Genomic DNA, 13,379 nt, shown 5'->3' on the forward strand with positions numbered 1-13,379 from the left:
GATTTGGATGCAAATCCTTAAAACAATATATATACAGGATATATATTTCCCTAATCTCCTGATCTCTTTCTAAGTTACTCGTCTCTTATCTCCTCTTCTTCTTCTTCTTCTTCTACTGATTCTCCACACTTTACTTATAATGGATTATTATCAACCGGTTGAGGTTAACGTTCTATCAGCTCAAGATCTCAACTCCGTAAATCTTTTGTTCAGACCAACCGTCTATGTTTCTGTCTCGGTCACGCGTGGTTCACGTGAGCAGCAAGTCACCCCAGCTGCTACGTGCGGTAAGAAACTCTTACGGTGGAACTACTCTATGAAATTCTATATAGAAGATGACAAGATTCGAAGGAATGAGTCAGTGTTTGTGTTTCAAATCAAGTGTAAGAGATTTTTCGGGTCAGACCAAGTCGTCGGGAAGCTTTTCGTACCGGTAAAGCAATTGCTTCACTTGATTGAAGAACAGACGATAACCGAGCATGCCAATATAAATTTTCAGGTCGTAACCGAGACTGGAAAACCAAAGGGTAGTATATGTTTAGGATTTAGATTTGGATGTATTTTTAAGGGACAAATCAGAGGTTATGATCCGGATAATGCTAGGGGTTATAGATTAGGAGTTTGGGGGAATATTAGACACGAGCCATCAGCTCCTTGTGAAGGCGATATCTATGCTTAGAATCGATTATTCGATTATTTCTATAATATTTTTCATATCTTGTTATTATTGTTATATTACTCTATATATATGTATATCTCCGGATTTTAAGTTTAGAGTAAAAAAACAAAATAAAATTTAGCCATTAGCGCAAAAAGATATATTTCTCGATCGTTACCCTTCGTGTATGGTGTCAATGGTGAATCATATTATCTTTTGTATTATAGTGTAGGTTAATCAATAAATTTAATAGATCGAACTTGTTATTGGTAAAATATTATCTTCAATCATAAGGTGAAACTAAATAATGTATTAGCAAGTAGGATATAATATATGGAGTATATAAAAATAAAACGTGTATCGATGATACACTTAACTTAACACATCCACATTTCTCTCCCGATTGAAACTCGATCGGAAACTTCCAAATAACTGAGGTAAATTAAATTAAATAGAGATAGATAAATTAAATCTATCTCTATATATGTTGCTGGGAGCTTAATTAAACATTCGTGAGCCGTGGCATGCCTCTGTTTGCAGGTAAACCATGGACCCAGTGTTGTATAAGGCCACAAAATAGTCAAAATAGTAAAAAATTGTAATGTAATATCTTTTTAGTTAGTTTATGTATTTAGTTTGAAAATGTGTTTACATTTTTGTTTCAAAAATATATGATATTTTGTTTGTTATTAATACTTCTTATTTCATATTTTTTAATATTTTATTTGTACTAATAGAATATTATATAATGTATTAGATGTTAAAAAGTAAAATGAAAAACCAGATGAAAGTTGAAAACTTATATTAAAATTTTATATGAAAAATTATTTTTAAACAACTAACATAATTAATGCTAAATTATTAAAAATATTTTACTTATGTTTTTGTTGATATTTTACATATGTTTTGCTTATTTTTTTGTTAATATTTATTCAACATTTCAAAAAAAAAATGACTAATTTATTGTATCTCTATATATATATATATATATATTTAGGGAACAAATTAGAGGTTATGATCAGGATAATGCTAGGGTTTATGAGGGTTGTAGATTAGGAGTTTGGGGAAATATTAGACACGAGCCATCAGCTCCTTGTGAAGACGACATCTATGTTTAGAATCGATTATTGGATTATTTCTATAATCTTTTTTTTTTCATATCTTGTTATTGTTATATTACTTTATATGTATATATATCCTGATTTTAAGTTTAGAGTAAAAAACAAAATAAAATTTAGCCATTAGCCTGAAAAGATAGATTTCTCGATCGTTACCCTTCGTGTATGGTGTCAGTGGTGAATCATATTATCTTTTGGTTCAAACTCCGATCCCTCGGACTATGAGGATCATTACAACCCACCCATCATGCACCTGTAAGAATTACCAAAATAAACAAATATCAATAAATGAGTTTAAACATAACAACGTGTTTACACCTAGAACAAGAAGCCCGAGTGAGATGGTTTTGACTTTGATGCATTGAATTGAAACCTCCTAAACATTTTAGAAGGTTTATGTAGATTCTACCCATTCACAAAAAGATTTTGTCATTTGTGTTATTTAATTAAGGATTGTTTGTTTCAAATATTTAATGCCTAGCAGTGAAAGACAGGTACTCCCATATTTGTTAATAATATATATCGTGTTATTTAATATTTTGTAGGTTAATTAATAGATCCAAACTTTTCTTTGAAATATATATATATATATTATTTTAAATGTAAGTGAAACTAAATAATGTATTAGTATTAGTATTAGTTATAAACTTATGATAAGGATCGGGGATTATACTTTGGTACCGATGACCGTGCGAGGGTTTAAACGGGACCTCGTTCTGTCGTTCATATATACTCAGCATGATCATTAATTAGAGGAATAATAATCACGTTCATATATCCTTATCAGATTCGGGATCAGTAACTTCACGGACAATTAATTATATTTATTTTTATCAGGTTTTCTACTGAATTTTATATAGGTTACCAAAAATATTACTCGCTATAATTATTATTCTTAATATTATTGAACTATTTGTATAATGAAAAATTACTTTTGTATGTTGAAATACGAGTTTTGGTTATTTCAATATAATAATAAATGAAGTAATCAAATAGAAACGAGCTAGATAAGAGAGAGATTTCAATCAACATCAATACACTTATTTATAAAAATGAATCTAATTTCTCTCATATTTAATTCTATAACTTGATTTATTATATATAATAATTCTCACAAGTCATTATGTAATCATATATTAGTTTTATGATTTCTCTCTTTTAACATAGGCAGAGGCAGCAAATGAAAAAAAAAAAAATTGAATAAAGATGATCATTTTGCCAACAAATTAAAAAAAAGGACATTTTATTATTGTTATGTCCATAAAGCTACTAACTCACTCACTAGACAATACAGTATTTAGCACCTCATGTATATTTCACAAAAAGAAAGGAAAAGAAAAAATGGAGGATAAAATCTTGGTCCCGAAACCTCTGTGAGATAAAGAGGCTTTGGGTCGTCAATAACTTTGACTCTTATTACTTAAGCGGACTAGTCCGGATAAAATTTCTCTGCCCTAATTTAGCCGAAAGAGAGTGAGAGAGAGAGGTAAGAGCTTCATCTTTTATCCTCCTTCTCCCCAAGTTATCTTTTTTTTTTGGGAAAACGTCCTATTTCCCCCTCGGAACTATCATATCGTATTAAATCCACACCGAACTTTGACCTTGTTCTATAGCTCCTTCGAGCTTAAGTCGTCCACCTATTTCTACCCGAATTCGTAATTCTATTGCTATTTCTCCAATTTTTTTGGTTTAAACGGTTTACTAACAAACCGACACAAATCTGGTATGTAACCAATTTTTCAAACCAGACAACATTAAAAATTTGACCCGACCCGTAAACAATATGTCTAACATATTTTTCTTCACCCGGTTTTTGAAACTAAAAAAAAATTACTATTTTGTGAATTTTGATTTCAAAATTACAAAAGTACATTGGAAAATCATTGCAATTAACCAAAAATCATTTCAATTGAGATTTGATAATCTGTCGATAAGGATGAACCAATCTAGTGTCGTCGATGTTACCCACGTCTTTCGTTTTCAGATTTTTTTTTTCTGGGCAAATTTTAAGATTTTTGTTCATCGGTCAATTTTCATAGCAATTTGAATCATCTCTTTGATTCCTTGATTCCATTCTACGCCGTGAATCACTTCCATGACCATTCCTTATCCATCCATTACACACCTAAAGAAATCAAGACTCATGATTTTGACCTAATTCCATAAAACAATCGAAACTACATTAAAAAAAAACCCAGACCTGGTCATCATTATTATCATCGTCATTGTCGTGAAGACAAGAAGAGTGAAGACCACACAAAGACTCTTTGATCTTCTCCGCTTCACCACCACTAGAAGACGACAGAGGAGATTAAGCCACATCGATATCATCATCTCCTCTCACCACAGACGAGCCACAACATGATTTGCTCCGCCCAGATCCCATCTTCTTCTCAAAACAGCAAACTTTATGCTAAAATCACATCATTGCCAATTTGCCACAAGACCCAAAAGTTTTTCCCCAGTCTTCTTCTATCTAATAACCCACATAATCGAAATCCTCAATTCAAAATCCAAAGGATTAGTCTACCTTGGCTGACGAGAGATTAATGAGTTTTATGCAAAGGTTTCTCAATTGTTTTTAAGCTTTATTTTTTTGTGGTTAAATTTTCAGCTTTCTTCATCCGGTTTGATGGGTTTAATTTTAAAATCGGGTTGAAATAAGATTTAATCCGGTTAATAGGATTTATTAGTTAGTTAAGCAAATATTAAACCAATTATAAACCGTATAAACCAAATTTATGGAGAATTAGATGAGAAGTTTTAATCCGAAGAGAAAATAGCAATAGAACTATGGATTCGGGTAGAAATAGGTGGACGACTTAAGTTCGAAGGAGCTATAGAACGAGGTCAAAGTTCGGTGTGGATCTAATACGATATGATAGTTCCGAGGGAGAAATAGGACGTTTTCCCTTTTTTTTTTAGCTTTGTTAAGAGAAAAAGGTGAAGTCTTTGTTAAAAACTTTCAACGAAACTTAGATCTTTCTCATTTTAAATGCTTTTAGATGTTAAAGATTATATTAAGAAAGTTGGAGTTTTTTTGGTATGTTTCTTTTACATGTAGTATAGTTTCGTCTTCGTTCTCCCTCACATTTTTCTACTTATAAGGTTCTTCAAGAAAAAGGTGAAGTCTTTTCAACGAAAACTTCATTCTTTCTCATTTTACATGCTTTTAGATCTTAAATATTAGATCTGTATGAAAAAAGTTTGAGTTTTTTTGGTATGTTTCTTTTAGTATAGTTTCGTCTTCATTCTCCCTGAGTTTTTTCTTCTTGGGTTCCTCTAGAGAAAAGGTGAAGTATTTCCTCAACAAAAGCTTCAATCTTTTTTCATCTTGAGGGTTTAGATGTCAAAGACTAGATTTTTATAAGAAATTTCTAGTTTTTTTGGTATGTTTCTTTTACCTGTATAGTATAGTTTCGTCTTTGTTCCCTGAGCTTTTTCTTCTTGGGTTCCTCTAGAGAAAAGGTGAAGCCTTTCCAACGAAAACTACAATCTTCATTCATTTTAAAGGTTTTTGGATGTCCAAGATTAGATTTTTATATAAGGAAAGTTAAAAGTTTTGTTTGGTATGTTGTTTCTTCTTCTAGTGGAGTATATCTTCGTTCTTCATCAGTATTATTTAGGGTTCTTCTATATTAAAGTTGTAAACTTTTCTATGATCTTAAGACGTCGTCTCTAGTTTATTTGATTTCGCAAGTCTTTCTCTGATTCTTAGCTTTCTGTTGATTTTGTTTGTGCATTAATTTCTTGCTTCAACAATTTTCATCTTATAAAGGGTGGGTATTACTATTTGGGATGTCAAAGCTAGATTAGAAGCAAGATTTTGATTTCCCATCAGTTGTCTTTGGGTTTTCTTATGTAAAAATGTAAACTTTCTTTTTGTCTATCTTAACCGTATATATATAATCGTATTTGTTGTCTGATTTATTTTGCAGGTCACTTCACTATCTGACTGATCTGACTCCGTTTGATATACAAGAGGAGCGAGAGGATGGATCCGGTACGATACTTACTAGCTTCTTTACTTCAGATTATTATAGTTAAATATATAACTTGCTCTTTATGTGATTGGGTTATAGCTTGATGTGATTTGATCCTTCTTAAATGTATATTGCTATCTTGGTTAATCTCTCAATAATGAGAAGGATCGGATATAGTTATCTAAAATATATATTGGTATCTTCGTTAATTTCTCAATTAGAAGGATCGGATATAGTTAGTTAGTTTTCAATAGTATATGACTTGTACAAAAAAAATACTATATCATTGTGGTTGTTGTTTGAAACTAATAAAATATTTGTCTTTTTATATAGAACAAGCATCCACTAAAGGCTCCTATTGGAGGGAAACCCAATAGAAAAAACCAAAATATCTAAGCAAAAGCCGCAGCAGCTGAATTGAGGAAAAGAGCTGAAGCGGCGGCGTCATCCTCTCAAGCGACCAATGAAAAGACTTTCCGTGAGGTTATACAATTAATTAATGGTTATATTTTTTAAATATATAGAGTCAAAGTTTCTACTATATTAGTACTACTTACCTTCTAATTTGATATGATTTTTTTTCAGCTCTTAGGCATAGTTGATTGCATCATAAAAGATTGGGGTGCTGAGGCCGGTCAAATCATTGGTCGTGTAATGGACCAAGGAGATAGAGATAATTATATAATTAAAACACTAAATATTTTATTTTTCAAGTTTAGTATTTCGAAAAGAAAATTAACTGCTTACTTATTTTAATGCATCCAGACATTTGCTGGGCAATTTGCTTTGCACGGCTTACGCAAGCTCTTCGTAACATAAACCGTCCAGTCAACCAGCACGTCGAGGTTTCCATTGAAGAACTAATCAGTCACATCAAGCCTTGTGGAACAGAAAAATTCGAACTATAGCCATCAAACACATAGCTAAGAAAGGAATCTTGAAGCAGCCAACAACCGAAAAAAAATCTCAAGAGGTAAAAGACGTGAATATCTTTGTGAATGAATTGACTTTCTAAAAGGTGATATAATTAATTAATGATTATTTTTTTAATATATAGTCAAAATTTTTAATATATATATATATATATCTCCTATTTTGGTTTGATTTTGTTGATGATGTTAGGCATAGTTAACACCATAAAAAAATATTAGAGTGCACGCTTTGTGCAAGCTCTTCGAAACATTGGACGTCCAATCAACCAACATGTGTTGATTTCTGTTGACGAACTGACCAATCACATCAAGCTTGATGAATCAGATCAATTCAGACTTGCTAACATTAAGATTGCTATCAATCACATTGCTAAGAAAGAAATTTTAGAAGCAGCCAACAACTGGAGCAAAATCTCAAGGGGTAAAAGGATTATGTGTTTATGATGTGACTGGTCTCTTATTTCAATTTCTTTTCCAATAATACCTCTACTAATTAAATATTTCAAAAATATTATTTAAAAAGTTTGTATAAATAGAAAAATCTATTTTTAAATGTATAGAATTTACTTTTGTAGTTCTCTCAATTCTCCTCCGTCGGATATAATCATATTAATGTGAGATTTTGTAGTATTTTTTAACATATGTTAATTTTTTGTTTTAATTCAAAAAAAAAAAATCCAAACAAAAATAAAAATGTTAAAAGATCTACACGTATGTATCCAAATTATGTAATACAAGAACACAATTTAGATGTACTATCTTGTTTAAAGATCTAGATTAAAATTTATATATCTACAATTTTTAAAACCAAAGAACTAGATGTTAAATTTTTCACTGAACTAATATACAACTTTGGATTATCTAAATAACATATACAACTAGGTGATATTCTCAATAAAATAATAAGAAGTCTTGCAGTTTGACTCTTCTACTATCCTTTACAACGAAACAGGTTCTCTTTTAAAATCCTTAAATATATTAGAGTGGCTGAAATAATAATGAACGAGATGAGACTAGACATAAAAACATGTTAAGCCACATACTCAATCAACACTTTATTGGAGATAAAATGACTAAATACTTACTTAATTGGAGATCATTATATAGTCTTTAACATCTTCACCAGATTCGTTAGAATAGGATAAACAAGTATCCTTATTAAACTCTTCCACTTATTTAATGGCTAATGGTTTAAAAAAAAATTTGCATGGTAATGGCTAAATTTTTGCATGCTAATTGCTAAATTTTTGCGTGCAAATGGCTAAATTTTTGCATGCTAATATAACAATGACAAGATATGAAAATTATTATAAATAATCAAATAATCGATTTCCAAGCATAGATAGAGTCTTCACTGGTCATTAATTTACCTTATTTATTTCAAAATTAATTTATTTCCAAATTAAAAGCTAGCAAGCACTGGTCATGCAAGTGGCGGAGCCAGTAAGATGGGAGATGGATAAGCTGACTCTATTAAAAAAGATTTATGGTATATATTTAGTTATAAATAACAAAATAATTCTTTCGAATTTTTGTATTTTGACTCAATTAAATTTAAAACTTTCATCTTGACCCCAACAAATTTTACATTTTAACCCCATTAAAACAAAATTTGTACTTTGATCTTTTAAAAAATTTGTATTTTTACTCCACAAAAAAAAAAAAATTATATTAACCTCATAAATTTTACATTTTTATTTTATTAGAAAAGAAAAAAAGTTTTCTTCTAACCCCTCCCAACTTTTGGTTTCGCTGGGCCGCTAGTTGGGAGCTTAAAGTCTCGTGGACCGTGGCATGCGTCTGATTGACTGCTTTTTAGGCAAGTAAGTAAATATGCGGTTGCAAAAACCAACGTAAGAGAAATTTATAAATTCAGAAAAAATAACTAAAAGCCACGTTAAAAAAAAAAAAAAAAATCAATCCAATCCGGAAAACTCAAACTCTGTTCCTTCGGACTTGATGAGGATCATTACAACCCATGCACACCTGTAGAAACCCGAGTGGGATGGTTATGAATCTTATGACTTTTGATGTATTGGGTTGAAACCTCCTAACATTTTTAGAAGGTTTATCAAGATTCCACCAATGTACAAAATGAAAAAGAACACTGAAATTTCGTTTCTGTTTTGTTGTTTAATTAGTCGAAAAGATTTTGATATTTTTAACCATTGTTGTGTTATCTAATCTAAGGATTGCTTGTTTCAAATGTTAAATGGCTAGCAGAGAAAGACAAATACTCCTAGCAACATTTTATGAAGTCTTGAAGGTTTTGCATAACTAATTAAAATCAATATTAGTATTTACAATTTATAAACGCAGATGAGAATGGCATGCACATATGTAATTTTTTTTTTCGTTTTTGTTTCACGTTCGAATATATATAATGTATAAAAAAAAAAAAAATAAACCTAAAGTCAAATTTTCTTAAATTCCTTCAATGTGAAGGAAAAAAAACACAGATATGAATCACAAAATGAAGATCAAATAATAATAATCCCACAGGCAAAAGGAAAAACAAGCTACTCAAGTAACTCAACTTATATCAGAAGTTAAGGTGCACTGTGTTGTAGCGTATAAAACCCACACCCACGGTTTTTGCCAAGGTTTAGTTTCTTTATTTTCTCTTCTCTCAGATTGATCGCAGAGACCTTTCTAACTCCGATAGCCATTGTTTCGTCTTCCACTGTAAAAACTCTGTATAACTTAACAAGGTTTGTAGAAAAGATGTGCGGTACATCTGGGTTCTTCCTTTCTTCTTCATTTTCGTAGATTCTTATCTGTTTCGATACCAAAATCTAGCTACGTTTTCTTTCTTCATACTTACCAAAACAGTTTGTGGCGGTTCCAACAAACAAAAAAGTTGTGAACTTTCTTTCTTTCTCTTTTATGCATTCACCTTCTTCATTTGACAAACTTTTCTGGGTTCCGTGTGTTACAAGATTCCGACTTTAATGGAGAAATTGCAAGATTTGTTTCTGTTTTCTCAAACAAAAGCTTTGTATTTATGTTTCTCAAAAGTTGTTTCTTATCAAAATCCGTCTTTCACGCCCTTTTTGGTTCGATTCTTCCTTGCAGGTCACTTACGAGGTTGATCTGAGTTGATAAATATACTGTTAAAAGTGGAATCTGATTTGGTAATGATCTCTTCTTTGCGACATTTTCTATATTAAATTCTGCTTTTGTAGGGCTAAACACTAGTATAGATCCACCCAAACGCCTTGAAACATCAAAGAAGAGGACCAAAACCCTAAACCCCAAAATCAAGATGATCCCTAGTGGCTCCCTAAGACAGTACCAACACCCCCAAATCGACATCCAAACGCATATCGAACCCATATTGAAGTCATTTAGCGCCGCAGTCGTCTCTCAAACTAATTAGGTTACCAATGATTAGCGAAGATCTGCATGCATGCATGTTCCTGTTATCTCTATCCAAGTAAATTTTTGGGATTCTGAATCGGGGAGTGCGTATTATTATATGATTGTTGTGGAAATGTTGCTTTATTGAGTATCTAACATATATTTTCTGTCTAATTGAACAAGATGGATCAAGGACGAGGAGGCATTGGAGCTAAACCAAAAAGGCAAAATGCATTCGCACAAGCCAAGAAACAAGGTCAAGCAAAACAGAAAAAAGAACCTCTTCGAACGATCGAACCTAGCAACGAGAGTATTTTTCGAGAGGTACCGCGTATATTGATACTTAACTAGTTATGCATGATAACAGTTTGGCTTTTATGTGTGATGGTAAGTCACTGCTTATGAGCTGAGTTACGGTGAAGTTGCAATAATAGGTTACTAGATAGATAATGATTAATTATTTTACCTAGTTAAAAGTAATTTTGGCTGGAATAATATATAGAACTGATACACGAAACTTGTTGTTGTAGATATTTGGTCCTCATACAATATTAAAAGATTGGAGTGTGGTATTAGGGATTATTGGTGATGTTCTTGAGCAAGTGAAAGGTTATTAATATTTCTTTATACGATATTTCAAATTGGAATAATGAATTATAATAATAAAATAAAATAATAAACTAACTAGTTTGATCATGTGCAGACTATTGTTGGGCAATTGTTTTTGCCCGACTTATGCAAGCTATATATAATCAAGGACTCCCTACCACTCTACAGCATGAGTTTTCATTTCTGGAACTTGTCGATCATATTAAGCCTAAAGAATTTGAAAACTTTGCTCTAGCCAATTTGAAAATTGCATTTGATCACATTGCCAGCCATGGGATAATGAAGAAGCCAGTTAAAAGAGGTAACGAAAGGGTAAGCGCAAAATTATGTATTCGTGTATATTTACGTGAAAGCATCTTTCGTTTTTAAATATAATAATTTGATACATGTATGTGTATGTTTATCATTAATTAGGCAAGCTCAAAAGGATTAAGGATAAAAAAAACCTTTCATCTTTATGAAGATGTTGATTCAACATTTATCCGAGAGGAGTTAGATAAATATCCTGTTGGATTAACTCTGACGCCGACTGTAGAATTTGCATATATTGGGAAGGTTAGTAAAAAATTATTAAATCTTTTCAGCTTTACATATATAAGTTTTGATAAATTTCATTTGCTAATCAGTAAATTCAATTTCTAATCAATTTTTTTTTTCAGAAAATCTACAATTTACCAAAGAAAGTGGTAACACCCAGCAGTACTCTCCACTGTATACTGCTAATAGGATATGGAGTGACCGAACAAGGGAAGCTATTCTTCATCGGTCAAAACTCGTGGGGAACAGATTGGGGATGTAGAGGCTACGTAAGAATCATCATCGATGAGTTATGTGACATCATTTCCCTCAAATAGTAGATGTAGTTTTTAATTTCTAACGTTTCATTTTCTTTCTTGTTTATCAAAACTATGGTTCACAATTTCATTTTTTTTTCTAAAAAAAAAAAAGAAGAAAAATTTAACAAGAAATATTGTTCAAAGTTTTATATTAGGAGTGTGTTTTTTTCCTCTTCTTTCATGTATGATTAAATACAATATCATCATACATAGTTTAGTGTTTTTCCTAACACTTACGGAACCACTTTATCTTTTACCTAAAGCAATCACACCGTTTCAAAACAAGATCGAGAGTACATAACTTAAATATTGTTTATCTTTTCTAATCCTTCCATTTTCTTATTCCCGAGTGGTAAACAGAGATATAGCTAACGCAAAGACAAACAGCTGGGCAACACAGAACAAGATAGAAAAATTTAGGAAATAACAAACCATTTCACATTCAAACACTGCACTTATTAAGAGTGAGTGTGGGTTCTTAATAAGTTGATAGGTAAGCAGTACACAAAAGTCTTCAACATAGAAGACAGTGCAAATTTCCTAAGAACTCAAGTCTACTAGATTTTCATAAAATGAAGCTCTTGATCTCTTCCATCACCTTGGCTACCTCTTTCACATGTTCTCTTCCATCGCCTACAATCAGCTCATCGACACAAAAAGTAAACAAAAGATTAGTTGCGGTTTAAGAAGAAGGAAAGTCCCAAAAATTAAAAATCCAGATATCTAACAAAGTGAAAACCAAAAACGTAGAAATATTTTGTTGCTGCAGTGATGTGAGCAAGATGGAACATTCAGAAATCAGAGAAATAAATAAAACCTAGGAAGGAAACCAACCACACACATATTCAAACACAAACCGGAGATGGGATAAACATACATACCCTTTTAGGTGCGGGACTTGGTCTGCAGAGGATGGGATAAATTACGTGTAATACAGACCATACCGCTTTCGCTTGATACTCTACTAAAGGTGCATCTGGAGACTCGGTCTCTCTTGCAGCAAATGTAATGTAAAACTTAGTCATTGACCCCGGATTGTAATTTGCCCTCAAGATATGGTCCAGTTTCACATTCTTTTCCTACAAACAAGAGAGAGAAGAACAATAAAACTATACTTATTAGATATCTATAGAACTATAAAGAGCAGAGGCAATAAATAGAAAAAGTGAACTAATTAAGACTTGCCTCATCTTCGTTGTAGCGTTGGAGACAAATAGTTGCCAACTTTTCGCAGGCCTCACGGATGGTAAGGCCTAACATAGCCGGCTCGTCCAGATCTCCGAGCGAAGCAATTCCAGGGGTATAAACATAAGGTGGGAACTTGTCTGATGCCTCAAAGAAACCCTAAACCCAACAAAACCAAACGTGGTTAACAAGATACCCTAAGTAAGACTAGAACTAGAATATTGGCAAATTTTAAGAGATTAAAGAGGAAAATTTATGACACGAGGACAAAGGATGATACCTTGGTTTCGATGAGCTGGCGTTTATAGTGACGGCACTGCTCCACAAACTCCTTATCCGAATAGTCACCCAGATTAGGGGAATCATACTCCCGGCCTTCAAAGCTATCATAACCCCACTCGGGCTCTCTATTCTCCTCATTCCTCCTGTAACTCTCTCCCTCGTCACCTTCTTCCTCATCTAATTCGTCACTATCCTCGTCTAATTCGTTTTTCTTCGACACCATCCTCGTCGTCTTCCTCATCTAATTCGTCACTATCCTCGTCTAATTCGTTTTCTTCTCCCTCACTATCCTCGTCTAGTCTGTCCTCGTCAGCTGTTTGCTCGCTTTCACCGGAATCGTCAGTTTCGGCCCTGCACTTCCCCATTAACGATAAGGCAACGCCAAGTGAAGTTTCCATGTCTAGGTCACTCGAAGA

The 13,379-nt window shown here is 32.4% G+C and overlaps 2 protein-coding genes across 2 annotated transcripts; both read left to right on the plus strand.

Annotated features, from left to right (window-relative positions):
* On the plus strand, window positions 140-1,776 carry LOC104748025. The gene is made up of 2 exons (XM_010469720.1): window positions 140-433; window positions 1,702-1,776. Exons 1-2 carry the CDS (start codon window positions 140-142, stop codon window positions 1,774-1,776), a joined length of 369 nt encoding a protein of 122 aa, XP_010468022.1.
* LOC104748026 (thiol protease aleurain-like) lies at window positions 10,235-11,514 on the plus strand. The gene is made up of 5 exons (XM_010469721.1): window positions 10,235-10,375; window positions 10,582-10,660; window positions 10,755-10,972; window positions 11,075-11,215; window positions 11,320-11,514. The coding sequence occupies exons 1-5, from the start codon at window positions 10,235-10,237 to the stop codon at window positions 11,512-11,514; spliced, it is 774 nt and encodes a 257-aa protein (XP_010468023.1).

This window comes from Camelina sativa, chromosome 15, assembly GCF_000633955.1.
Source record: "Camelina sativa cultivar DH55 chromosome 15, Cs, whole genome shotgun sequence".
NCBI classification, from domain to species: Eukaryota; Viridiplantae; Streptophyta; class Magnoliopsida; order Brassicales; family Brassicaceae; genus Camelina; species Camelina sativa.